At 36.3% G+C, this 26,705-nt stretch overlaps 1 protein-coding gene across 1 annotated transcript in view; it reads left to right on the top strand.

Moving 5' to 3' along the window:
• The window catches only part of Wnk1 (WNK lysine deficient protein kinase 1), a 170,733-nt gene that overhangs the window by 77,170 nt on the left and 66,858 nt on the right, over positions 1–26,705 (top strand). Inside the window, exons 2-4 of the mRNA XM_023717693.1 lie at positions 3,545–3,717; positions 18,351–18,571; positions 20,682–20,839. Of these exons, the coding sequence (XP_023573461.1) occupies positions 3,545–3,717; positions 18,351–18,571; positions 20,682–20,839 (552 nt within the window). The remainder of the gene's footprint in view (positions 1–3,544; positions 3,718–18,350; positions 18,572–20,681; positions 20,840–26,705) is intronic.

Here is a 26,705-nt window from a genome sequence, read left to right as displayed (position 1 = left end):
GAGAGAGAGAGAGAGAGAGAGAGAGAGAAAGAGAGAGAGAGAGATTAAAAAAATAGTACAATGAATGCCAGTGCCATGTGCCATCCAACAAAAGGGTTGGATGAACCATTATAAGAACTTATAAGGCTCCTAAGAACATTACGGTGTGTCCTAATCCATTTCATTCACCACATCTGGCACTAAGTTACTTCTGGCTCTTCCCCAATACCAAATGAACACGAAAGGTCAACGTTTTGAATTGATTCAGGACATTGAAGCAGCAATGACAGTGTAACTAAAAACACAAAAGAAGACTTCCAGACTGCTTCAGAAAGTGGCACAAATAATGGGACAAGTGTATTGTGTTAGGGGAGTCATTCAAGGGAAATCAGTGGCATTGTATGCTTACTGATATAGGAGAAATAATGCATGAATCCCAGTTTGTCACATGTCAGATGTGCTGAGTTCATGTTCCCCAAAATCAACGAATGAATTAGGAACAGTGGATGTTAAAAGTAGGAAAAATTTGAAAGAGAGAGGAGGTGGTACAATGTGAGTGAAAACTGTGATTCAGCCAATAACATTACACTTATAACTGCTTAACTAATATTGATTCAGGGGAGAGTCAAGACACTTAGTGTACATGGAGAGAATAAAGACCTTTTTAGAAAGGAATGGATCAGGGGGTATCTTGGTCACACACTTGGGTTACTGATGTCCGTCTAGACTTTATTGGACTAGGTGATGCCAATTATAGTTTAATCTTCAATTTATTGCTTATTCCCAGGGGAGGCATGTAAGCCTGGTCACTTAGTCTTTGTCCTGTAGCCTGTCCTTCAACAGATGTGCCTCTAGCCACAGTTGCAATGTGTTCTCACCTTCTTCACTGACTCCCACAAAGACCTAGCCCTATCTCACTACCTGTAATATTTCTATCTAAATTAACTGTCTATACTATTACTATAATAAACTTTTAAAAATTAATACTCACAACTTTTAATTTTTTAAAAAACTTCATATATCCCCTCATCTATGTCTTAGCCCTCACAGACTCGTATGGTCAGTTGAAAATACCTAGTTTATGTTCATGACTTCCTCATTTCTAGAGCAGGAGTTGAGGTCCTTCCACATGTCTTCTATCTCTTTTTTTTAAACCTTGTGATGCAACTAATAATAGTAAATAAAGCCAATAAGCTGATTGGGCATAGTAACTGAGCAGAGAATTATTAAACAAGAAGGTAGGTCTAAGAACATTGTGTAGAAAGAGGCAGAAATGGAAAACGAGAGAGAAGCTCAGTGATAATAAGGCTAGAGCACACATTTACAAGTCTTTCAGGTAAGACAGTGAATATCTTGAGGTTTGGCACATACTGGTTAGTTCCAGCTGTTGTGGAGGCTGGGGTAGGATAGTTACTAGTTTGAAGCCACCCTTGGCCTCAACTAATAATGCATAAGACACATACTTGGAATTTTGGGCTTTAAAAGCACAGTTCACCCCCATTATGTATGAATCAAACTGGATGCATGGTAGTGAAGATACAGAGCATAGTAGAAAAAAAGATCTTCAATTCAAGCAAAGAAAATGGCTGTTGTACCTATAAAGAAGGACATTATACTGATAGCTGCTGTAGAAGTCAGAATAGCATTAAAAAATGTCTTGGAAATGCTGAAAGAAAAATAAACCAGCCTAGAATTCTAAAATCTCCTAACCTGCAATTCAAGAGTAAAGATTAAATAAACCTTTCATACAACCTGGGGTTCTTCGACTAATAGACATTCACTGATAAAATTTTGATAAATATATTTCATTTGAAAGAAAGCTCAGCCTAGAAAAAAGGAATAAAAAGAAATGTGGCATGGAGAACCAAAATTATGTGGGAAAATATAAGTGAGCATATTCTGTTAAATAGGATGGCTTTTTTTTTTGGTACTGAGGATATTCTGTTAAATAATAATGATAAAAGTAACTGGTTGAATAAAAAGGTAGAATAAAAATATTAGGTGATATAATATGAAATGGGCTAGGGTGATAGGAATTGTGAGTTTTTTTATTTTTAATGACATTTTGAGATAATCATTTGCCATATGACAGGAATATATTTAGGTATATCAGTGACAAAAGCATGGCTAATGTTATTTAGGTTTTATATGTAATTCAAGAAAACATTAAATTTCAGTTCAAGATTAACCAAAGATAAGAATTTGTTTTCACATAAGTTTGTAAATCTACCTTAACAGTATTTCTGGACCTACATAGTAAAAATCCAGATCAAGAAGATTAACATTGAAGCTGAGAGTGGTGGCACCAACCTGTAATCCCAGTACTCTGCAAAGTGGAGCCAAGAGGATTGCTAGGTTCCAGCTCAACCCAGGCAATTTAGTAATTTAGTTAGACCTTGTCTCAAAATTTTAAGACTAAGAAAAAGGGCTGGGGATGTAGCTCAGTTTGAAGACCTTGGATTCAACTCCTGGAAAAGGAAAAAAAAAAAAAAAAGTTATACATTATTGAGGTATTGTAGTAGCAACAAACGAGGAAGAGCCTAGAGTCCTTAAAGGCTGGGCATGGTGGCACACACCTGTAATCCTAGCACTCAGGAGCCAGCCTGGGCTACAAAGTGAATTCAACCCAGCCCGAAGTACACAGTGAAACCCTGACTTAAAAAGACAACCCCCCCCCAAAAAAAAAGGTTAGTATGAATTGTGATATATTCAGATATTTCATAAAAGTATAAAAATCCATTATATGGGTAAATCCAGGGTAATAAGACATAGGAATGAAGAAGAGAAACTAGTTACATATGGGGGTGTTAATTTAGATCTGTAATGTTTATTTAACAGTATAAGATGCCTATACCTGAAGTATTTCATGCTTAAAAGATTCAAATTTAATTCACAAAACAGTGAAAATTTTGTGTATGTGAGGTGTTGTCAAAGGGTAAATGACAGATTTCATACACCCCATACTTCATCTCAGATAAGAGGCTGATGAAGGATCAGGTACTTTAAATATGTGATTAATAAAATATACTTACTAGATAGTTAATGCAAGAGTCCAAGGAAGTGATTTTTTTTTTTTTTTTTTTCGGAATTGGGGATTGAACTCAGGCCCTTGCACTTGCCAGGGAAGCACTTATTCTACTGAGCCATCTCCCCAACCCTGTTAAAAAATTTAAAAAGAAAATTTAATTGAAGCAAATTTAGAACTCTTAATTTTATTTGGATCTTTCAGTTTCCAATTTAGTATCTATTTCTTGACATTAAATTGCCTATCTCTGACTATAAATCATCAATTTTGGAAGTGGTGAATTAACTCATGTTATAAAATAAGACTACATCTAAGATAAGTTAGCAGTAGGGAGCTAAAAATAATCTCAAGCATAGCTTTATAATCCAAAATTTTCTTAAGCATACATTAGCCTGCTCTCATGTTAAAATAGTCTGGTGAGTATTATTAAGTAACTCAGTGTTCCTATTTTAATGGTATTGCTTATAATTTAACATTTTAATTCAACTGTATGACTTTTTATCATTTTAATCCACATTCTGTTTGTGTTTTTTATTTTAGGATAGAAAATTAACAAAGTCTGAAAGGCAGAGATTTAAAGAAGAGGCTGAAATGTTAAAGGGTCTTCAGCATCCCAATATTGTTCGATTTTATGATTCCTGGGAATCCACAGTGAAAGGAAAGAAATGCATTGTTTTGGTGACTGAACTTATGACATCTGGAACACTTAAAACGTAAGTTTTTCATTATAAAAGCTAACCAAAAAGTACAAGAAATTTTTTTTTGTATTTCAGCCCTACCAAGTCTTTTATTGTCCAGCCTAAGGAGGGAATAATTCTTCCAACAGTTATGGTACTAACATGTTTCTGTGCCCAGAAAATCACAGAGTGATTTGATAATTATTTATTGGCAGCATTGAGCTGAGACATTATTGCAGAGTAAACCCAGTTATTTTTGGTCATACTGGCCTTTCCAGAATTAAATGGCTAAGGGACCAGAAAGCAAATGTTAAGGTCGCCCTCTAGTGGCAAGAATATTAAAGTACGTTGGGAACTGTCCCAATTACTTTATTACATTGTTTTGGTTTTTGCTACATCTCTGCAGTTGTTGTATCAACTGCAGTTTGTGCTGTGACAATTTTCACTACACAAGTGTATTCCCATTTTCTATAGCATCCTAAATTAAAGCCAAAATAGACCTGTCATTCACTTTCAGAGAAATAGGTAACATGCAGAAATTCTATTACCTATTTTTGTTTTAATTAATTGATTGATTTGGTACAGGGTCTCCCTACATCAGAGCTGGCATAGAGGGTACAAGGTTCTGGGGATTGAACCTGGGTCTTTGTGCTTGCCGGGCAGGCTCTTAGACCACTGACCTATCCGCTAGCCTCCATTACCTATATTAAAGAGCTTTAAGTAAGAATTTGTATCTGCCTTTGAGAACTCAGGTCACATAAATTATCTGTTTGTGTTCAGAGGGGAGCCTCACTTTTAGTCTTGCATTTAGTCACTTGCTTGAAGCTTTGAACCTTCCAGATTAACATGTGGAAAATCTAGCAGATCATCATTTGTGTCCTACAAACTCTTAATTTCTCTAATAAACTTCTCCAACTCTGTCCTTCTCATCCAGACTTCTTGCTGTTTACATAATTTTCCCCCACTGGATTTTACTTCGTAGCATTATCTAAATAAATTATAAGAAAAAGTGTGTAGCAGCTGTTTTATTTTTGTGGGATGTTACAAATGGAGTTTTCAGATCGTTTATAAAACTGATTTTTATGTTGATCCCATACTAATACAGCATTGATACATTATTTTTATTAGTGTAGGCATATGTATACATTGCGTTCTGTCTGGTATTTATATGTAGGATTATATCATCTGTAAGTAGAAATACTTTATTTTTTCCTTTCTAGCTTGGAGACTTTTTTTTCTTATATAATTGTTCTGGATAGAACTTTTAGTACAAAGTTAAGTAACAATTGTTTTCCTCTTATTTTCTTATTGGTCTTAAGGTGGTCATAAGGGTTAAGAGTTTTCAGTCTTGGAAAATGAATCTAAGGGCCGGCCAAATAGCTCAGCAGATTAAAGCTTCTACTTAGTCAGACACAGAGGCCAGGAATTCTATCCCCTGGCCTGCCACACTGGCCCCACCCCTAGGGGCACACTGAGATGGAACCTGGGCATGTGGTGTGTGCCTGTAATCCCAGCACTTCGGAGACTGTAAGCAGGAGGATCACGAGTCCTATCTATGCAATGAGACCCTGTGCACCCTGAACACCCTGTCCTAAATAAAAATTAAAAAAAGAAAAGAAAGTGAATCTACCTGGGTAAGATCCAAGATAGGCTGCTTGCTTGCTAAAGTTAGTGTAAAGGTGGTAGGGATGGCTCTTGGCGTCATCTTGAAAGCCACGTCCAATCTATATTCAGACTATAGCGATGGCAGGGGCCCTCTCTTGGAGGACTAGAAGGTGCCTGTGGGGCTCGGAGACCATGGCTTGCAGAAATGTCTACCTAGGTGTTCCAGGATTGTCTCATATAAGGCTCATCCTACCACCTCCCAAAGTGATTGATCATTGGAATGAAAAGAGGGCAATGTTCAGGATCCTAGGAAACTTTGAAAAACACCCCAAAGACCTGATCCTGGGCCCCATATGGCTTTGAGGCTGGAAGGGAAATAAATTGCAGCAATGTATATAAATAAAGAGAATTGTTGGAAATAGAATATTCATTGATGACTTGCACAACCTTAAAAAATGTATCAGCTATCTCTACAAACACTTTAATCGTCATGGTAGAAGAAAAACGTGGGATCTGTGGAAGGGACACATCTGTCTCCCTGGAGAGGGGAACAGGACTTTCCCTATGAAGGGTTTTGTATGCTCGCTAATAAAATGGAGCTTTGGGATTCCAAAAAAAAAGAAAGAAAAGAAAATGAATATGATGTTAGGTATGAGTTTTTCCATTTTGTTATTTTGAGAAAATTAAGAATTAGAGAATTTTAAAATTCTCTTATTCTGTTCTATTCTAAAAATTCTCTTATCCCTAATTTCTGAATATTTTTATCATAGATGTTATTTTCAGATTCTCAGTTGATGGTCATGTGATATTTCCCCTTTTTATTAGTGTGGTATAGTATGCTAATTGATGTTCTTATGTTGAATCAATTCCAGCATTTCATGGATATGTTGTACAATTCTTACACTATGCAATTGGGTTTGATGTGCTAATATTTTGTTGAGGATTTTTACATCTATATCAGGAATACTTGTAGTTTTATTGTGGTGTCTTTGTTATCAGGGCAGTACTGGCCTCATACAATGACTTAGGAACTATGCCACTTCTTTTTGAAATAGTTTGATAAAGATTTTATTAATTCCTCTTTAAATATTTAGTAGAATTCACTAAAGAAGCCATCTAATATTGTACTTTTCTTTGACAGATTTTATTTGAAGTGATATTTTGTGCATACTTAAGTATATTCAGCTTTTGTTGGGAAGTTATTTTGTCTCTTACCTTTAGGTGGTTTATACTACATAAGTCTTCTATTTCCTTGTTCATATTCTGTTGAGATGTCCTATCTCTAATTGAAAATTGAATATTGAAGTTTCCGGGTATTACACAGAACTTGTTACAACATTTTTTAGTTCTATCAGTATTTGTTTCATGTTTTAGGAGCCCTATTGTTAGTATGCATTTGCAGTTATAATGTTTTTGTGATGAACTGACCCTTTAAGGGGTAGTATATCATTTTGAATCCCCTTTGATTTCCTTTTGTGTGCAATTTGTAGATGTTTTTGTAGGGGTTACCTTGAGGATTACAACAGGAAATTTCTAACAATATAGCTGAAAAATCAACTGTAACTGATAACTGACTCTAGCTTCACTAGTATACAAAGTCTACACCTATGTAGTTTTACCCTGTTTTTATGTTTTTGTAACACATTATGTCTTTGTACCTGTGTGCCTATTAACATAATTATTGTTTTATGCATTTGCTTTCTTAAGTCAGGTAGGAAATAAATTATTAAAAATGCAGTAATAATTGATTTCATTATTTAAATAGTTACCTTTACCAGAGATTTTATTTCTATGGTTTCAAGTTATTATCTAGATCTTAGTCTATTCTGATTCTATCATTTCTTGTAGAATTGCTGCACTACTGTGAAATCCTACTTTTCTTTATACTTATTGTTTTATGCATTTGCCTTTTTTTATGTATTTGGCACTGGGTCTACAGGGTCTCACTACATAGATTGGACTCAGTGATCCACTTGTGTTCAGCCTCCCAAGAGCTGGGGTTACAGGTGCATGCCACCACGCCCAGTCTCAATCACAGTCTCGGCACACCCTGGGGGTAGGGGCGGGGGCCAGGGCCAGAGCGGCATGCCAGGGATCGAACCCCAGCCACTATGCTCTGCGTAAGCAGGCGCTTTAGTCCGCTGAGCTATTTGGCTGGCCTTTGCATTTGCTTTCTTAAGTCATGTAGGGAATAAATTATTAAAAATGCATTAATATTGATTTTATTATTTAAGTAGTTATCTTTACTGGAATTTTATTTCTATGGCTTCAAGTTATTATCTAGGTCTTAGTCTATTCTGAAAGATTCTGTCGTTTCTTGTAGAACTGCTGTACTACTGTGAAATCCTACTTTTCTTTATATGCAAATGCTTCAACTTCTTCATTTGTTGAAGTACAGTTTTTGCTGATTATAGAATTCTTAGTTGTCCGGGTTTGTGTTTTCCTTCCACACTTTGTGTCATCCTACTGTTGCCTGGCTTCCATACTTTCTGCTGAGAATTCCTTTATATTCTTGTTGGGGTTACTTTGATTATGATGAGTAACTTCTTTCTTGATGCTTTCAAAGTTTTCTTATAGTCTTTGTCTTTCAATGGTTTGAATATAATTTGTCATGTGGGTAAGCTTATGCATTTATATTTCTTGGGGTTTATTGAGCTTTTTCCATGTTAGATTCAGGTTGTCAAATTTGAGAAATTTGTTGCCATTCTCAATATTCCTGTTCCTTTAGCTCTTCCTGTTGTGGAGCTCTGTATATATGTTTTTCAGCTTGATGGATGGGATCTCTAGGCTCTTATTTATTTTTCTTCATTCTTTTTTCTTTATGCTTCTCAAACTGGATGCATTCAATTGATCAATCTTTAAAGTTTTGCCTGCTTTTTTTCTTTTTTATGGTAGGGTGTCACTATCACTGCCTTGGACCTCCAAATGCTGAGATTGTAAGTGTATACTACCATAACCAGCTAAGTTTGCTGCTGCTTCTTATTATTGAATCTGTAGGTCCCAAATTTTTGTTCCCCTTTTTTTTGTTGTTGTTTCCTTTTTAAATTTCTCTTTGTTGATAATTTATTTTTAGACCTTTAATAGTCATTATTCTCAACTTTAGTTTTTATCTCTATTTAACTATGAGTTGATTTAAGTATTTCAGCACCACAAAGCTGGTAGCTGGAGCTCTGGTTGAGGATAGGACTTTGCTCAAAGTGAGTAAGTAACAATGTACAGTGTATTGACTATCAAAACTGTCCTATTAATCAGCTGTGAAACTGTCTCATTCATATTTATTTCTCAATATTAAAAAAAAAGTGAGTAAGTAAAAACCAGTCACGAGGGCCAGCCTGATAGCTCAGCAGCCTGAAGTGCCTGGTTAGGCAGAGCACAGCAGCTGGTGTTCAATCCCAGGTGTGCCATGCTGGCCCCGCCCACAGGGTGAGCTGAGACTGCAATTGAGACTGAGTGTAGTGGAGCACCCCTGTAATTCCAGTGTTTGGGAGGCTAAAAACAGGGGAATCATGAGTCCAAACTATGTAGTAAGACCTGTAGACCCTGTCCTAAATACAAAAAACAAAAAAAAAAAACAGTCATGCTGAAGGACCATATTTCTGAGGGTTTATTTTAATATTATACATACTGTACCTGGTTGCCAGTTTTTTCTCTTTAAATGATTGTGATGGTTTTAACTAAAATTCTTACTGTTTGAGTAACTTCTTAGTCTCACCAAGTATAGCTTCTCTGAATTTGGAAAAATTCCAGTTGTGGTTAAATTAGGAATATGGTCCCTTCTTGTATATATTCTATCTTTGGAAATAGTCCTATAATAATCTTGTTTGTAAATGTGTCCTGTAGACTGGGTCTCTAGAATGAAAGGTGAATCAAAGTATAGATGTAATTTTCTTTTTAATAGTAGTTGTGAAAAGGCTATGTTCCCTTTCCCACTGCATAATGTTCACATCAGGGTTAGCAAATCAAATATTTATTTCTTTATAATGAAAACATTCAAAACCCTTTCTTCTAGCAGTTTTCAAGTGTGCAATACATTTTTCATTATATAGTCATCCTACTGACAACAGTACTAGAACTCGTTTTTCATATTGAACTACGAGGTACTCAGTGACCAGCATTTCCTCATCGCCCCTTCTCAACTTCCTGTAACCTGTAGTAATCACTCTTTTACTCTGAATTTCTATGAGCTAATTGTGTTTGTATTATGCATGAGTGAGATCATGTAATATTCGTCTTTCCATGCCCAGCTTACTTCACATAACATATGACCTCCAGTCCCATCATGTTGTAATGGCAGAATTTTACTCTTTTTTCTCCTGAATAGTATTCTTATCTTTTTGTCTTTGTGTGTGAGAGAGAAAGTTTATCACCATATCATTTGATACTCAGGTTTATTATTATTGAATAGTAATAATTTGTTTTTATTCTGTTGTGAATAGTGTTGCAGTAAATATGGGAATGAGATGTCTCAACATACCAGTTTCATTTCTTTTATATGAAATCCCAGTAGCAGTATTGCTAGTTCTATGTTTAATACTTATAGCACTCTCTATACTATTTTCTATAATGAATATACTAATTTACACTCCTGTCTTTGAAGAATTCCCTTTGTTCACATCCTCACCAGAACTTGGATCTTTTTTTTTTTTCTTCGTATTTTAGGGAAGGGTCTACAGGGTGTTCAGGGTCTCACTACTAGATCAGACTCATAGTGATCCCCTTATTTACAGCCTCCCAAGAGCTGGGATTACAGGCGCATGCCACCATGCCCAGTCTGCAGAACTTGGATCTTTTACCTTTTTGTAAGTCATTCTAACTAGAGTGAGGTGATTTTTATTTGCACTGTGGTTTTGATTTGCATCTTCCTGTGATTATCAATTATGTATTTTTACAATATATGTGTTTCATTTTTGCTGTTGTATTGTTCCCCCATTTCTTCTGTAGCCTGGAAATTAAGCCTTTGCTATATGTATAGTTTGGAAGTATTTTTTCCTTTCTTACAGGGTGTTCACTTTTCTCCGTAGTGTTTTTTAGTTTGATGTAATCTCGTTTATCTGTTTTGCATTTGTTGCCTATATTTTTGAGGTGTTACCCCACATCCTTTCCTATTCCTATTTCATGAAGTGTTTCACTTATGCTTTTCTTCTGGTAGTTTCATAGTTTCAGGTCTTACCTCTAAGTCTCTCATCACTTTGAATTAATTTTTGAAACTAGAAATTAGGATCCAGTTTCATTCTTTTGCATGTATAAATTCAGTTTCCAAGCACCATTTACTGATTCAATGTGTATTCTTGGGCCGGGGAGATAACTCAGTGGAATAAGCACTTGCCTGGCAAATGCAAGGGCCTGAGCTCAATGCCCAGTTCCGACAAAAAAAAAAAAAAAAAAGTGTTTCTTAACCCCTCTGTCAAAGATCATCCCCTATAGATCTGTAGATGTACGGGTCTCATCTCCACATTCTATTCCAGTGATTGATCTGTGTACCTTTCTCATACAAATATCATGGTTTTTGTTTTTTGTTTTTTGATGTAGTTGGTACAGGGTCTATAGGGTCTCACTACACAGATTGGACTTGTAGTGATCCTCCTGTTTTCAGCCTCCCAAGTACTGGGATTACAGGTGCACACCAACACACCCAGTCTCAGTGGTGGTCTCAGCGTACCCTGGGAGACGGTCTGGCGCGGCATGCTGGGGATCTTTGTTTTTTTTATTACTGTAGTTTTATAGAATGTTTTGAAGTCAGGGAGTATAATGCCCTCTGTTTTATTCTTTTTTTTTTTCTCTGATTCTTTTGTCCATTCAGATATTTTTGTGGTTCCTCTTTCTCCTCTACCTGCTCATCTTTTTTTTGGGGGGGGGAGGAGAAGGGGTATTTTTGAAGGAGAATTTTGTTATGGCATTTGAGCGGGTCTTGAATTCACTGTATAGCCCAGGCTGACCTTAAACTTACAGCCATCCTCCTGCCTCAGCCACCAGAGTACTAGGATTACAGATGTGTGCCACCATGCCCATAGCTCACTCAAGTTTTCTATTTCATCATAATTAAGTTTTAGTAAAATATATATGTCCAGGAATTTGACCATTTTTTTTTAGGGTATCAAGTTTGCTGATTTGTAGTTATTCATAACAGCCTCAAATAATCCTTTTGTATTTCAGTGGTGTCAGTTGTAATGTTTCCTTTTTTGCCTCTGATTTTGAATATTTTCTTTTTTTATTAGTCTTATCAAGGATTCATCAATTTTGCCTATCTTGTTGAAAAAACAACTCTGTCATTGGTATTTCATTTTTTAAAAAAGTCTGTTCCAAGCCATTGCAGTACATTGAGCTCCATAGAGACAGCACCGGGGCAAGTGAAAGCTGTACAGGCACTGGGTGACTCTGTACCTCACTGAGGAAAACACACGTGGCAAAGGAGATCCTAAGAAGCTGAGAGGCAAAATGTCATCATGTGCGTTCTTTCCCATCTCCCCCTATTTATGTATTTGGTACAGGGTCTCACTATGTAGCTCAGACTCTTACTCTGTTTTCAGCCTTCATAGTACTGGGATTACAGGTATGCACCACCAAAGCCAGAGTCGGTGGCCAGCTCAGCACACCCTGGGGGCAGGGCCAGCATGGCATGTGGACCAGGGATCAAACCTTGATCCCTGTGCTTGCCAAAGCAGGTGCTTAGTCCACTGAGCTATCTTGCAAGCCCATCATATGCATTCTGTGTGCAAACTTGCAGAGAGGAGCACAAGAAGAAGTACCCAGATGCTTCCGTTAACTTCTCAGAGTTTTCTAAGAAGTGCTCAGAGAGGTTGAAGACCATGTCTGCTAAAGAGAAAGGAAAATTTGAAATCATGGCAAAAGTGGACAAGGCTCATTATGAATGAGAAATGAAAACTTATATTCCTCTTAAAAGAGATACAAAAAAGAAATTCAAGGATCCCAGTGCCCCCAAGAGGCCTCCTTCGACTTTCTTGTTCTGTTCTGAGTATCACACAAAAATCAAAGGAGAACTTCCTGGCCTCTTCATTGGTGATGTCACAAAGAAACTCAGAGAAATGTGGAATAATACTGCAGCAGATGACAAGCAGTCATGTGAGAAGAAGGCTGCTGAGCTGAAGGAAAAGTATGAAAAGGACATTGCTGCCCACTAGGCTAAAGGAAAACCTGATCCAGCAAAAAAGGGAGTTGTCAAGGCTGAAAAAAGCAAAACAAGAGGAGGAAGAGGATGATGATGAATAAGTTGATTCTAGTGCAGGGTTTTTTGTCTATAAAGCATTTAACACCCCTGTACACAACTCACTCCTTTTGAAGAAGAAAAAATTGAAATGTAAGGCCGTGTAAGATTTATTTTTGTTTGTTTTTGCAGAACCGAGGATAGAACTCAGGCCCCTGCACTTGCCAGGCAAGCACTTATTCCACTGAGCCATCTCCCCAGCCCCTAAATCATCATCATCTTTTTTTTTTAACATTTTGTTTTTAAACTACAGATGTTGCTGCTGCTGCTCCTGCTGCTGCTGCTGTTCCTGTTCTCCTCCTCCTTCTCTTCCTTTTCCTCCTCTTCCTCCTCTTCTTCCTCCTCTTCCTCCCTCCCCTCCTCCTCTTTTTTTTTTATGTATATATAGTTAACACACTACTTAATGTGTCTTTAGATAGCCCTGTCCAGTGGTATTTTCAGTAGCCACTAACCTTGCCTGATACAGTATGGAGGTTGTAAATTGGCATGAAAATTTATTTTTTATTTTTATTTTTTTCCAACAGATTTGAGTGGATGCCTTGCTTCTAGGAAGGAGGTTCTTCTTTTCCCAAATTCTTATTTTATTTATGTCGTTTTGAAACAGGGTTTCACTATGCAGTCCAGGCAGGCCTTGAACTCACTTTGTACCCCAGGCTGGCCTCAAACTCAGTGATCCTCCTGCCTCAGACTCCCCAATGTCCGGATTAGAGGCAGGTGCCACTCTGCCTGGCTCCCTGCCCAAATTCTGAGGTAGAGAAAAGAAACCGAAGGGTTAGGGTTAGGGTAAAAAAAAGAAGAAAAGCCGAGTCAGTTCCAAGCTAAGGTACAAAAGCCACCTGGGCCACACAAGTCTGAGACCTTACAAAGCTGTTATCACTGCGAGCTGAAACCTGAACTCCTGACAGACAGCTGAACACTTGTTTTCCAGACAGTTATAACTGTATTTCAGTCTTTTCAAAAGAGCCCTGGGGCTCCAAATTCAAGTATACCTCTGGGCTGGGTCCACTGCACCAAGTCATAGGCACAGGGAGCCTCATACCCTCCTTAGATTACTCATTCACCAACAGTGAGCCCCAGGATAGAAGATGCAACAAGAGGACCTCTTCCTCCACAGCAAGTGTTGATTTCAGCCATGGCCTGATGGGAAACAATGGAAATCTTCCTTGAAACTGGGCGGTGCTGAGAGGTGCCTGGCATGCTGATTCCCTTATACTTAACTTCCAGTCTCTGGAACTAGTTCAGCTGGCAGATGAGCTGGTTGATGGCACTCACCCTGATAGCCAGGTGAGCCCATCTCCTTGAGGAAGCCCACTCTATTCTTAGTAGAGTGCCAGGCCACAGACAGGTGGAAAGGGCACAAGAAGCAGGCAATCTCCTGGAAATGCGCCCCTGGGAAGACGATTTCATGGATGAAGTCTTCCAGGCAAATGACACCAAACTTGCCTAGGTACTCCTCGATCACAGTGTTGTCCATCAACGGGAAGGTCTTATTCTTGACCTTGCCCTGTCCACGTTTCAAATGAGTTCCTGGACAGACTTCAAATTTGGAAATCCCCAAGTCACTTCATTTCTAGTCATTTCACACGTGCCCCATCACGCCGCCGCTGCCAGAAATCATGAAGGAAAGATTCCAGTCACTTAAATCTGATATCTTTTACCTTCCTCTCTTTGCCAAAAGTGCCTGCTTTGGGGATAGGGAGATGGCTCAGTAGAATAAACGCTTCCCTGGCAAGCACACAGGCCTGAGTTCAATCCCCGGTTCCACCAAAAAAACAAAAAAAAAAGAAAAAAAGAAAAGAAAGAAAGAAAAAGAAAAAACAAAAGTGCCTGCTTTGCCTGGGTGGCTTTGAGGGCTTGGTAAGCCTTCCTCTTTTTCAGCACATTTTCTGGAACCAAGGGGATCTTTTTTCTTTGGTGTTCTTCCATCATCTTTCCAGCATAAGGGCTCCTGCTCATGCTGGCATGGAAATTTAAAGCAGGTTCTTGTTGGTACACAGCACAAATTAGTTATATATGGGGACAGTAGTTTTTCATCTTCATTTATCTTTGGTGCAGCTTTATGAAATAATTGTTCTGTTAACTGAATACCACTCTGTAATTGAAAAAAAAAAAAAGTTGCAGCTGTTTTGTTAACATTCTGAATGCTTTTAAGTAAATCAAGTTTTTTATTTAAAAAAGCCTATCCCATTTCTCCTCTATTGTTCTACTCATTTTGGGTTTGGCCTGTTCTTAGTTTTTCTAAGGTTTTTTGTGATGCACTGTTAGATTTTGAATTTGAGATCATTCTGCATTTTCATTGTAGACATTGATTGCTATAAATGTCACTCATTACTGCGTTTGCACTATTTTGCAATTTTTGGTATGTATGGTATGTTTCTATTTTCATTTCTTTTGAGACATTTTTAAATTATTGATATGTCGATTTTTCAGAGTAAGTTGTTTAGTTTCAATGTATATATACATAGTTTCTAAAGGTTTTTTTCTTTCTCTGAAGTTTTTTGTTGTTGTTGTTTTGTTTTCTTTTTAGTTTTATTGGGTTGTGGTTAGAAAAAATACTCTCCCCTGTGACCTACCATGTGCTTTATCCTGAAGAATGTTCATGTGCTGTTTAGAAGAAAGTGTATTCAATAGCTATCAAATGAAATATTCTGTAGATATCTATTAAGCTTCATTAAGGCATTGTACAGCAATTAACCACTAAGAAGAATATATGCAGTGTAATATTTGTTGAAACTGTACTTCCGATTTGATTTGAAACTGTCTCGTTGCTATCTGTTTATCAATAAACTTTGAAAATAAAATAAAATAAAAATTAAAAAAAAACACTGCAGTTAAAAAAAAAAAAAGATTCATTAAGGCAAAGATGTAGTTTAAACAAGTTCACAGTGGAACCGTAATTCATGCGTCTCACTGCCGGTGACTCTGATTTGAATTTGATCATTCCTGCATGATTGTCCCATCAGGTGGTTTGTACCACTCTCGAGGTGTCTGTGGTTATAGTAGTGCAAAAAAGACATTGATTTAGCAGACCAGATGACATTATATTGCAGCCCCTTAAGGGAAACATTAAAATAGTATAAAAAGTTATAATGCAGCTAATTTGTGGTATAGCAGTTGTAAATCTGTATTATCTACAGCAGCCCTGCAACACTTACAAGATTTCCATCATAAAATTTAGAGAAGTAATTATTGATAAACTATTCATGAATATAAATAAATTTCTTTTAACTTAGTAAAAAATGATTTTTTTATTATTTTTAATGGTATGAATAATAATATTTATATTTGGGCAGCACTTATTCATATTCAGGCAACTAGATTTGGCCCATTTAATAGACTTAAAAATTAATTTTACTAGTAAAAGATCAACATAAGTAATTAGATCAGTTTGTACTACTGGTGGTACAAGAAACCTGATAGAACAGTCATGTATGTGGTATGGAGTATGTTTTTTGTTTTTACTTTTTTTTTTTTACATTTTAAAGAGAGTACAAATTAGAATTAAAACAAAATTCAAGTGATGCAGAACTTCACTTAACAAAGTAATATGAACTTCACAGTATTTGGTATAATATCAGATATATGCATATAAAATTGGAAGAAGAAAGAAATGTATAAGAAATTAAGAAGAAAAAAAATACAAACAATTGACAAAAGGAAACGAAACAAAGCATTAACTGCTTCTTTCCATAGACCAGCAGAAATGCACAATACAATTGTCCAAACCATCCTGCTTACTTAGATACATAGATAGATCTCTTCCCCCACTCCCTCTCCTGTCCTCCTCAATTCCGTAGTTCTTTTCCATTTGAATAAGTTCATTCCCTTTTTCCAGTGTCTGTTGTACCCTTCAGATTTCATTTTTCTCTTTGAGGTTCTCACACGAAGGAGACAATACGATATTTGCACATGCGGGTTTGATTTATTTCATTTAAGAGTATGTTCTTCAGTTGCATCCATTTACTGACAAAAGACTCAAAATTTATCCTGTTTTATAGCTGGATAATACTCCATTGTGTAAAAATACCACATATTCTTTATCCATTCTTCAGTTGGTGGGCATCTGGATAGTTCCAGGATTTAGCTATGACAGATCAACAGAAGCACATTAACTCTGCTGTATCTTTGTTGGTTCACTGTTTGATTTGTCTGTTGCTGAAAGTAGAGTGTTAAAGCTCTGTGCTGTTGTTTAGTTTGTCTCTCCTTTTAGGATTAATAGTTACTTTATACATATAAGTTCTCTATTATTAGATGCAAATACAATTGCAGTTATTATTTTGGGTTTATTTCTTTTTCTTTTCTTTTTTTCTTTGGTAACCAAGGGTCAAACTCAACTTTATGCCGCTGAGCTATATCCCAGGCCCTATCCTTAAATCTTTAACACTATGATTGATATATAATTTCATGTAAAATATAAGATCCTTCTATAAGTACTCATTCTTACTGTAAAACAGTCCTTATGCTGTAATTTTCATATAGGATATGTTTACATATTCTAGAGAACATCACATTAGATTTTCCTTTAATTTACCATGTATATTTTAAAGATACTAAGAAGGAAACACCATCATTTATATCTAACATTTTTGCTCTTTGTTTTTCCCCCACTGTATATTTCCATATATACAGTGCTTGTATATATGGAAGTGTCTGTCCATTGGGATGCAGCCTTCAAAACCATATCTTCTTTATAATGGGCAGCATCAGAAATCTGTTCTGTTTTGTTGGCTTTAGCTGAGCTGTGTGGAATCTGTCTCACATACACATATTTCAGAGGTCAGCTGGAGATTTGGACAAAGAACATACAGAATTTAGAACTTTCCTTCTATGCCTATTTTCTGGAATTCACTTTCAAGATCCCCAGTGTCCAGTAGAACTTTCTGTAACACTGGAAATTTCTACAATGTATACTGTCCCAAATGATATCATTTGCCACATGTAACTTTTGAGCACTTAACGTGTGGCTCTTCTACCTTAGAAACAGAATTTAAAAATTAGTACACATTTAAATATAGTCATTTTTTGCTAGTGAATACTTTATCAGGCAAACTGTCATTGTAGAAATTTCTGCTGAACTGCATTCTCTTCAGTATTGTGGTCATTCCAAGGTCTGTCTTTGTGTCTAGGTTTTAGCTGGCCTATATAGTCAGACTGGGGCCCTCTTTTAGTTGAAAAAAATAGAGAAAGCAGGAAGCTCCAGTGTTGCTTTTACTTATTTGTGTGAACTCACTCATCTCCAGTTTGACTGGTTTTGATTGTCTCCAACACCATCCATTGAATGGTTTTATGTACTTTTTTTTACTAGAATTTATACATTTATCTGCCACTAATAGGAAGTACTTCATCATTTATCAGAGGCAGAACTCCGCCTCTCTCCTACTCATTTTAATAGAGAACCAGTGGAAGGAATTCGCTTTTATGCTTTCTTTTTAGAATTCTACTAACATAAAATTTTCATCTGTGAATCAAACACTGCTAATGCTGTCACAGTCAACCTGATCTATTATTTTAAGAAAAGCTACCCTAATTCTGTAACCTTATTTATTTATTTTTGGTATGGGGGGTTAAACTCAGCACCTTGTACGTGCCAGGCAGGCACTTATCCTGCTGATGAAAGTACTTGGAAGATTTGTTTTTCCTTTACTTTAATACAATTTTCTATTTTGAACTATTGTAGCCCCTTTTTAACTTCGCTGAAAGTATTCCTAACTTTTAAGGTTACTGAATCTTAATATTCTAAATTTGATATTCACATCTTTGGTATGCTAGAATTTAATGGAATTCTTCAAAGCAACAAGCTCGTATCACTGATAACCAGTTTGGTGTACTTTGCTTTTTTTAGGTACCTGAAAAGGTTTAAAGTGATGAAGATCAAAGTTCTAAGAAGCTGGTGCCGGCAAATCCTTAAAGGTCTTCAGTTTCTTCACACTCGAACTCCACCCATTATTCACCGGGATCTTAAGTGTGATAATATATTTATTACTGGCCCTACGGGCTCCGTCAAGATTGGAGACCTTGGCCTGGCGACTCTGAAGCGGGCTTCTTTTGCCAAGAGTGTGATAGGTATGTTTCCAAATGTACCTTGGAGCCTGGATGGCCTTTTGATGTTCCTTTTATTTAGAAACTTGACTCTGTCTGAGCTTTGCTGACATGAATACACCTTTGAATTTATAGCTTAAACCTATAAGGTGATGAGTTCTACTTGTGAAATGAGTTCTTTGTTTCTGAAATCATCTTCAAGACTATTAATGTTTTATAAAGTTAAGATTTTTTGACAAAACCTAATGAAACAATCTATATAGTAGATACAGTGTATCCCTTTCTTCATGAATTAAATGGAATTTGTATGTATGTAGTTTCTGAAATGTATGGATATGTATTCAGAAGTATTTTATGTTCTTACTCTTTAGAAGTTACGATATAGCTGAACTTTTTCTTTATGTATTTGGTAGAGTCTTGCTACTGAACTCAGGACTCATAGTGATCCTCCTATCTCAGCCTCCCCAGTGCTGGGATTACAGGTGTGCACCACTATGCCCAGTTTTAGTGGCCAGCATGGCACACCTGGAGTTTGGGGGCCCACACAGCTTGCAGTACCAGGGATTGAACCTGGGTCCTTGTACTTGCCGGGCAAGTGCTTAGACCACAAGCTGTCTCCCCAGCCCAGATATGATATATCTAAAACAGGTTTCTCAGCCTTAAAACTATGAGCATTTGTGGCTGGGCAATTTTTATAATGAACTGTTATTACGCATTATAGGATTATTTGGTGTATCATCTCTGGCTTCTACCCACTGAATGCCAGTAGCATATCATCTGTCCATCTACCCTTGATTATTAGAACCAGAAATGCTCTGTGGAGGGCAAAATCGCCTTTTAATGAGAATCAATTGATATAACGAATGAGAATGTCCTGTCAGACTTAAACCATATGTTAAGATTCATAAGAGAAAAGTCTCTGAAGAGATGAAATGGGGAAGAATCCTAGGTAGTAATATGAAAAGTTATTAGAATAGAAAGTTAAATAGAATACTTTTTACACCCATATAGCAATCTCCTTGGTCTGTTGTATAACTAGAATTTTGGAGTGCTGGTTTTATGAACATTGTTTTACAAAGCATTAGTAAGAAGAATGAGAAAAGTTATTTGAAGCTGGATTCATTTTACTTTCCTTACAAGAAGCATGTCTTTCCTTGTCTTTGATGTTTTAAAATCTTCCCAAGAGAGTTACTTTTCTTTGTTTGTTAGGTCATATTATACAAGCATGTTCTTAGAAATGCCCTATATAATTTGAAGTATAAGGAATTATTTTGAAGCATTGCATAACATAGTCTTGTGAAATCACAAATTCTGTGCTCATAATCATTTTATATTTGAGTTCTATGTGTGTGAATATTTGTGTTTTGTTTTGGTTTGGTTTTTGCGTATAGGATATCACTCAATATTTTCTGTACCTGCAGTAGGTATTTTTATGTACTGCAGATGGGATGGTAAGTTCTTGCAAAAGGTTGGTAAGTGGCCTTTGTACAGACAATTTAATTATCTTTAAAAGTATAATAACACTAGGTTTTTCACTTCAAGGCCTCCTTAAAACAAACTAATCAGATGAGTGTTAATGCAGGAGGCTAGTTGTAAATGTTGACTTTGCAGCTGCCATCCAGTAGGGGGCAGACAAGTACTTAATGTTTTAAACCTGTGATTTTATAGGCAGTTGTCATTATATTTACTTTGCTCCCTGCTAGCTTTTTTTACTATTTCTTTCCATTTACTTTAAGCATGAAACATGTTAGTTTATCTCTTAGTCAGTACTCTCTTTAACATAGTATGTGACAGGAATCTTCTTTTTTTTTTAATATGAGGAATCATACACGGGATCTTGTGCTTGCCAGACGGGTGCTGAGGAATGTTTTAAATGGTATATAATCAGATACTTGACCCTGTCCAGTTTCTCATTAAAGAACTTGCAATGGAAGATTTTTTGTGAAATATTTGGTAGAACAAACTGACTTAAGATTTTTTTTTCTTCCCCTCTCCCCCATATTTTGTCTTTTTCCCCTCCAGTTCTTTCCTTCTTTTTTTTCTCTCACAGGTCAACCCCTCTGCTTCTTTCACCTGGTGAATAACACCTACAACTTCTGCTTGCATTAAGTCTGTATCATTCTTTTAATTTAAGGTACCCCAGAGTTCATGGCCCCTGAGATGTATGAAGAGAAGTATGATGAATCTGTTGATGTTTATGCTTTTGGAATGTGTATGCTCGAGATGGCTACTTCTGAATATCCATACTCAGAGTGCCAAAATGCTGCGCAGATCTACCGCCGAGTGACCAGTGTAAGTCTTCCCATACCTGTTGGTGAGCTTTGGTCACATCTAACAAGAAATGTCAAGCTGAGTAATATCCTACCATGCATAAGGGACAATATAGAGTATATACTCAATAAAGTATTGCGAGGAGGGATATTCAGGTATATGCAAGGTTCATGAGATAATGAAAGTAAAGACTGGGCCTGACTTGCATTCACTTATACCTTTTTTAAATAAGATGTGGGGTTTGGGGAAGGAGGTCTTTCTTTCTTTCTTTTTTTTGAATGCACAGGGTCTCCCAGTGTAATTTTTTAAAATTTATTTTATTTATTTATTTATGTGTGTGTGTGTGTGTGTGTGTAGCCTGCTCAGCCCGCCTGGGGGCGGGGCTGGCTAGCATGTGGTGCTGGGGGATTGAACCGCGGTCCTTGTGCTGTACTAAACTTGTTCTAAGTAGGTGCTTTAGACCACTGAGCCATCTCACCAGCCCTCCCAATGTAATTTGGACTGGCCTTGAACTCACTATGTAGCCCAGGCTGGCCTTAAACTTATCACCTGCCTCACCCTTGGATGTTTAAAAATTGCATCCCTGTCACCTACTTTTTAGCTCCCATTAGCCATGCCCAGTGACATATTAACTTATTAAATCATGTGAGTGTCCACAATATTAAAGGTATAAATTAAATCTTTATTGTAATTTAAATTACCTCTGATAGTTGTATGTTTTCTAGAGCTATCAAGTTGTAAACTAAAATGTAGTTTTTAGGGTTCATCATTTTGCTTTACTACTGTTATGTTCCTTCTTTACCCCCAGTATGGATCTTTTGGTACATAACCGTCCATACCATAGAAAATTAATAGATTTCTAGATAACTTGATATCCTGAATCTACTTAAATTATGTGCTACATAGTTTCACAGACATCTGCTAATAGTCCATCTACGAAATAGGCTGTGTCGAGGTCCACAAAAAATATTTTGCTGTTATATTTCTTAGTTTGTTGCCTCTACTTTTTTTGTTTGCATGCCATTGAATCATTAAAGAAATTATTTTGAAAAGTATCATTTCTTTAGACTATATCTTTGCTTCTTGTAGTGTCATTTTTCATATTATTGTCTTCTGTATTTCTGTCTAAAACATTTATCTGAGAATACGTCGACAGTGTAAAAATTTTGTCTTTTATTTGCATTCATGCAAGTTGTATATAGTATAGTTTTCTAGCATTTGTGTGATATGCAGTAGTACCAAAGAGGAAAGACAGAAGATGTAAGGACTCATTTGTCCTCTATTAAACCATAAATATTTTTAAAACATGGCAACAAAAATTCTGGATTTAAAATTTTTAAATGCTATATGATATTAACTAGGTTTGTTATAATTTTTAGTGAATACTTTTAAACATTCTCAGTTTTACTTTTAACATAGTAAATCTCAACAGATGTAACAAATAAACAAAAGCCTACTAATCCCCAGTAATTTTGAATGCAAAGGAATCTGAGTCTGAGAACCAGTGTTCAGAAAGCTTAGACAAAATTTAGGATAAACTCTGTCACAGTATATATCTTATATTACATTAGTTGGTACATAATATCTCCTTAACTCATTCTTAGTAAAGCAGTTTCATTGAACTCTGACAATTAGAAGATGTGACTATAATCAGAATGGAAATTTGATATTTTTTTTAAAACCTAATTAAAAATATTATGTTTGAGGTAAATTAGTTTTACATCTTCGCAAAGGCATGGATGAAATCTTTATAATCAAAGCTTAATTATATTATAATCATTGATTATAATTGTGATGAAATACTACTTGAATGTCTTCTTTGTGTATTTGTGAGTCTTCTTTGTGTGATTTGAGTGCAGCTTCCCAAAGTTTACTTAATACAACATGAATGATAAGTAGTATTATCAAAAAAATAATAGCTACTGTTTGCATAGAAAGCAGAATCTATAAACCTTTCATCCTTTCCTTACCCACCTCCTCACTGTCCTCCTCCCCCTCCTGTCTCTATCTCTCTGTCTCTCTCTGTTAAGACAGCATCTTGCTGTGTAGTCAGGCTGTCCTTGAACTCACTGTAGCCCAGGCTTACCTAAGTCTTCTGGATTATATATCATTGTTACTATTCTTACTGTCCTTCATGCCTAGGATTATAGGCATGCACCATCACACCTGGTTTGTTGATCTCTTTTCCGTACCCACCCATCTTGTCTCACCCCAGAAGTCATGGTAGGCTTATAATCTGTGAAGCACTGATTCTTTACTTGGCCTAGATAGGATCAAGGAAATGAACTTCATTAAAGTCTTCATGTCATTCTATTAAGTGCCATAATCATAATTTTAGTTGTGCCCTGTCTTTGTTCTTTTTTTCTCTTTGCTAGGGCAAATATCTGATATTAAGGAAGAATTAAGGAAGGAAAGGTTTATTTACCTCACAGTTAGTGGATGTTTCAGTCCATACTCAGCTGGCTCCAAGGCAGAGGGATACCTTTCATGAGAAAGGTGTCACTGTTTGGCAGAGGGCAACTTTTCATGGTGGAAAACAGAAAACAGTAGGGAACCAAGGGAGGGGCAGCGGCTGCAGCAGCAGAGGCAAGCCTCTCTCCCCTCCTTACAGATAACCTGCCCCAGGGCAGGAGTAGCACTCACATCCATAATCTCAGCATTGGATCATGAATTAATCACAAACTCTAGAAACCACCATGACTGCATGAGGCTTTTGTGGGGACACCTAGACACAAATCATAGCATTCCCTTTGAACATCAGTCTGCTAATCTGCTTTGCCTATCAGAGTTCTATACCTTTATTCCCAGTTCAGATTTCTTAATATTTCCCCTCCTCCCAATAATTCACATTTTCCCCTTTTTTTATTTTAGGTTCATGATTGTGACACAGTGAATTCAATCATTCTTGTTTACTGAAGTTACAACTAGATACTAAAGCAGTCTGACATTTTATTAAAGTAAGCAGCCAAGTAACAAGAGAAAATACAAGCTAATAAGATTCAAAACTAGGGCTGGAGAGATGGCTCAATGGTCTAAAGCACCTACTTGAAACAAGCTTGGCAAAGCACAGGGACCGCGGTTCGATCCCCAGCACCACATGCCAGCCAGCCCCGCCCCCTGGTGGGCTGAGCTGGCCACACACAATAAATAAATGTAATAAATAAAAATAAATAAATATTTAAAAAAAAAAAGATTCAAAACTAGAGGGGAAGGTACCAAAAACTGCTATAGGTCAAAGTTAATTTATAGATCAGTATGTTATGAGTGATGTTCATAACAGTAAAACATGTTTCTATTGTGTGACTTTCAGCAAATCACATCTAAGCCTTAATTTTCTTATATGAATGATAGTCTTTATTGCCAGAATTACTAAGATCATTGTAAAAAACATGCATTGAAATTATATGAAACAAAGAAATTGCATAAGAAAATGCACTTGCAAAAAAATAAATTTGAGGGAGGCCTTCCCCTTAGCTCAGTTCTTTAAGTGGCTGCTTCAACAAAGCAGGTCAGGCTCAGGTTGCTGTGGTTCGATCCCCACAGCTCAAGCCTGCCAAACCTGCCCTGAAGGCATTCGGAGCAAAAAAAAGAAAGAAAAATAAATTTGAGGTTTAGATACATCTCCAACTTTTCATGAAAATAGTAAATATGTGACAGATTATTCCACAGAAAATGACTATCTAGACAGTAAAATTTAGAAGTACAAATCTAATTACATAATCAGAGAATAGCCTTTGACAAAGTATGCTTTCTCCAGTGTATTTTCTTTTGTATTTTAGGATTTTTCTTAATCTGATGTGGTTTATTTCGTTTTGTTCGTGTTTTGAGTTTTTGTGGGGCAGAGTCTCACTGTGTAGTTTAGACTGGCTTTCAACTCATTATATAGCCCAGGCTAACCTCACAGTGATCTTCCTCCCTCTGCCTCCTGAATGCTAAGATTACAGGCATGCACCACCATGCCCAGCTGATCTGATGTTTCTATATTTATAGATATTCCTATTCTGTTTTATATAAAAGGAATCATATAGTATGTAGTCTTTTGTGACTAGCTTTTGCTTTGCATGTTTTTAAGGTTTGTTCATGTCATAAATGTTCAGTTAAAGGGCTATCACAATCATCTAGGAAAATGACTGAAATATTGATATGTATGAGTGATAGCCAAAGTGGGTGGATTAGAGAAAATTTTAATGTATTTAAATTGGGTTCTTTTTAATATTTATGAATTATATGCCTATTTTATATATGTATACTTAATATCAAAATACCAAGTCTAATTGTGAGGTTAAATACATAGCTTAAAACTTCAGAATTATAAAATTTGTTTTTTGACACAGGGTCTTGCTATGTATAGTTTAGGTTGGCCTTGAACTAAATCACTGTGCAGCAGAGGTTGGCCTCAACTATTACAAGCATGTATCATTGAGGCTAGCTTAAATTTATGATTTAAAAAAAATGGGGCTCTTAACAAAAAATAATAGCTCTTGCTTTACCAAGAATATTGTTAAAACATACACACACACAATTTTTTTTTTCCTGTGAAGAGTTCTGTAAGTAATTCCTTCTTTTTTTTTTTTTTTTTTTTGCGGAACCAGGGATTGAACTCAGGCCCTTGCGCTTTCCAGGGAAGCACTTATTCCACTGAGCCATCTCCTCGGCCCCTATAAGTAATTCCTAATTTTAAAAATGTGGTGATCTTTTTTTTACTAGAATTAGAATGCATTGCTTAAAATTTCAGTTAATCTGGAGGCTCAGTCAATAAAACTACAAATTTGAAGCCAACCTGGACAGTTTAGTAAGACCCTATCTCAAAAAAATGAAAAAAAAAAAAGCACTGGGGCTGTAGCTGAGTGGTAGAGTACCTTGGATTCACTCCCTGGTATCACTATTTGGTATTTTTTTATTTCTTAATGATAACCATTCTTTCTGGAGTAAGAGGGGACCTTAGCGTTGCTTTAATTTACATTTCGCTAGTGAACAGAGCTGTTAACCTTTTTTTCATATATTTGTTGGCCACTTGTACTTCTTCCTCTGTGAAGTGTCTATTTTACTTGCTCATTTTTTGGCTGGGTCTTTTATTTTAGTTAGTATCACTTTCTTGAGTTCTTTATATATTCTAGATATTTGTCCTCTGAGGAATGCCTAAAAAAAATTTCCCCTTTTCTGTGGGTTGTCTGTGCACTCTGTTAATTGGTTGCCTTGCTGTAGAGAAGCTTCTCAATTTGATGTAATCCCATTTGTTGATTCTTGCTGCTGTTTCTGGGGCAATTGCAGTTCTGTTTAGAAAATCTTTTCCTATACCTATGGGTTCTGTGTTTTTATCTACTGTACCTACAAGCAGCCTGAATTACTGTTAACAGGTGATTGGATTAAAATCAAAAAGTATCTCTATATACATAATGGAATAGTACTCAGCTATAAAGAGGCACAAATTCCAGGCATTTTTAGGAAAATACATACAATAATAAATGAGACTCGAGCTTAAATACCATATCATATCACATTTATGTAAGGCAGAATACAAATAAAGTCAGTACAGAATGGATAGGCGACAGTGATGGATCTCTTGCAAACAAGAAGAGGTAGGTACAAGAGATCTGGGTGAGGGGTGGGAGAGAACCCAAGGAGAAGTAAGTAGAATAAAGATACACTACTTACGGGAACATAGTAACCTCAAAGAAAGTATATGCCATAAGCCTGAGCTAAGATTAATGTCAGTAAAATGAAAATGGAGAAAGGAGCATTAGAGAGAGGAAAAGAGGGAAGGGATTTTTTTTTAAAAAGGAAGCAAGTTGAATTATGTACCCACTCACCAAAATGATTGTATGATTCATGTTCTGCAAATATGTACTAATTTTTAAAAAGAAAAAGATATTTATTTAAAGAAGAA

Source organism: Octodon degus, unplaced genomic scaffold (assembly GCF_000260255.1).
Source record: "Octodon degus isolate 3935 unplaced genomic scaffold, OctDeg1.0 scaffold00054, whole genome shotgun sequence".
Lineage (NCBI taxonomy): Eukaryota > Metazoa > Chordata > Mammalia > Rodentia > Octodontidae > Octodon > Octodon degus.
Note: the sequence above shows the minus strand (reverse complement) of the source record. Positions and strands in the feature narration are given on the sequence as shown.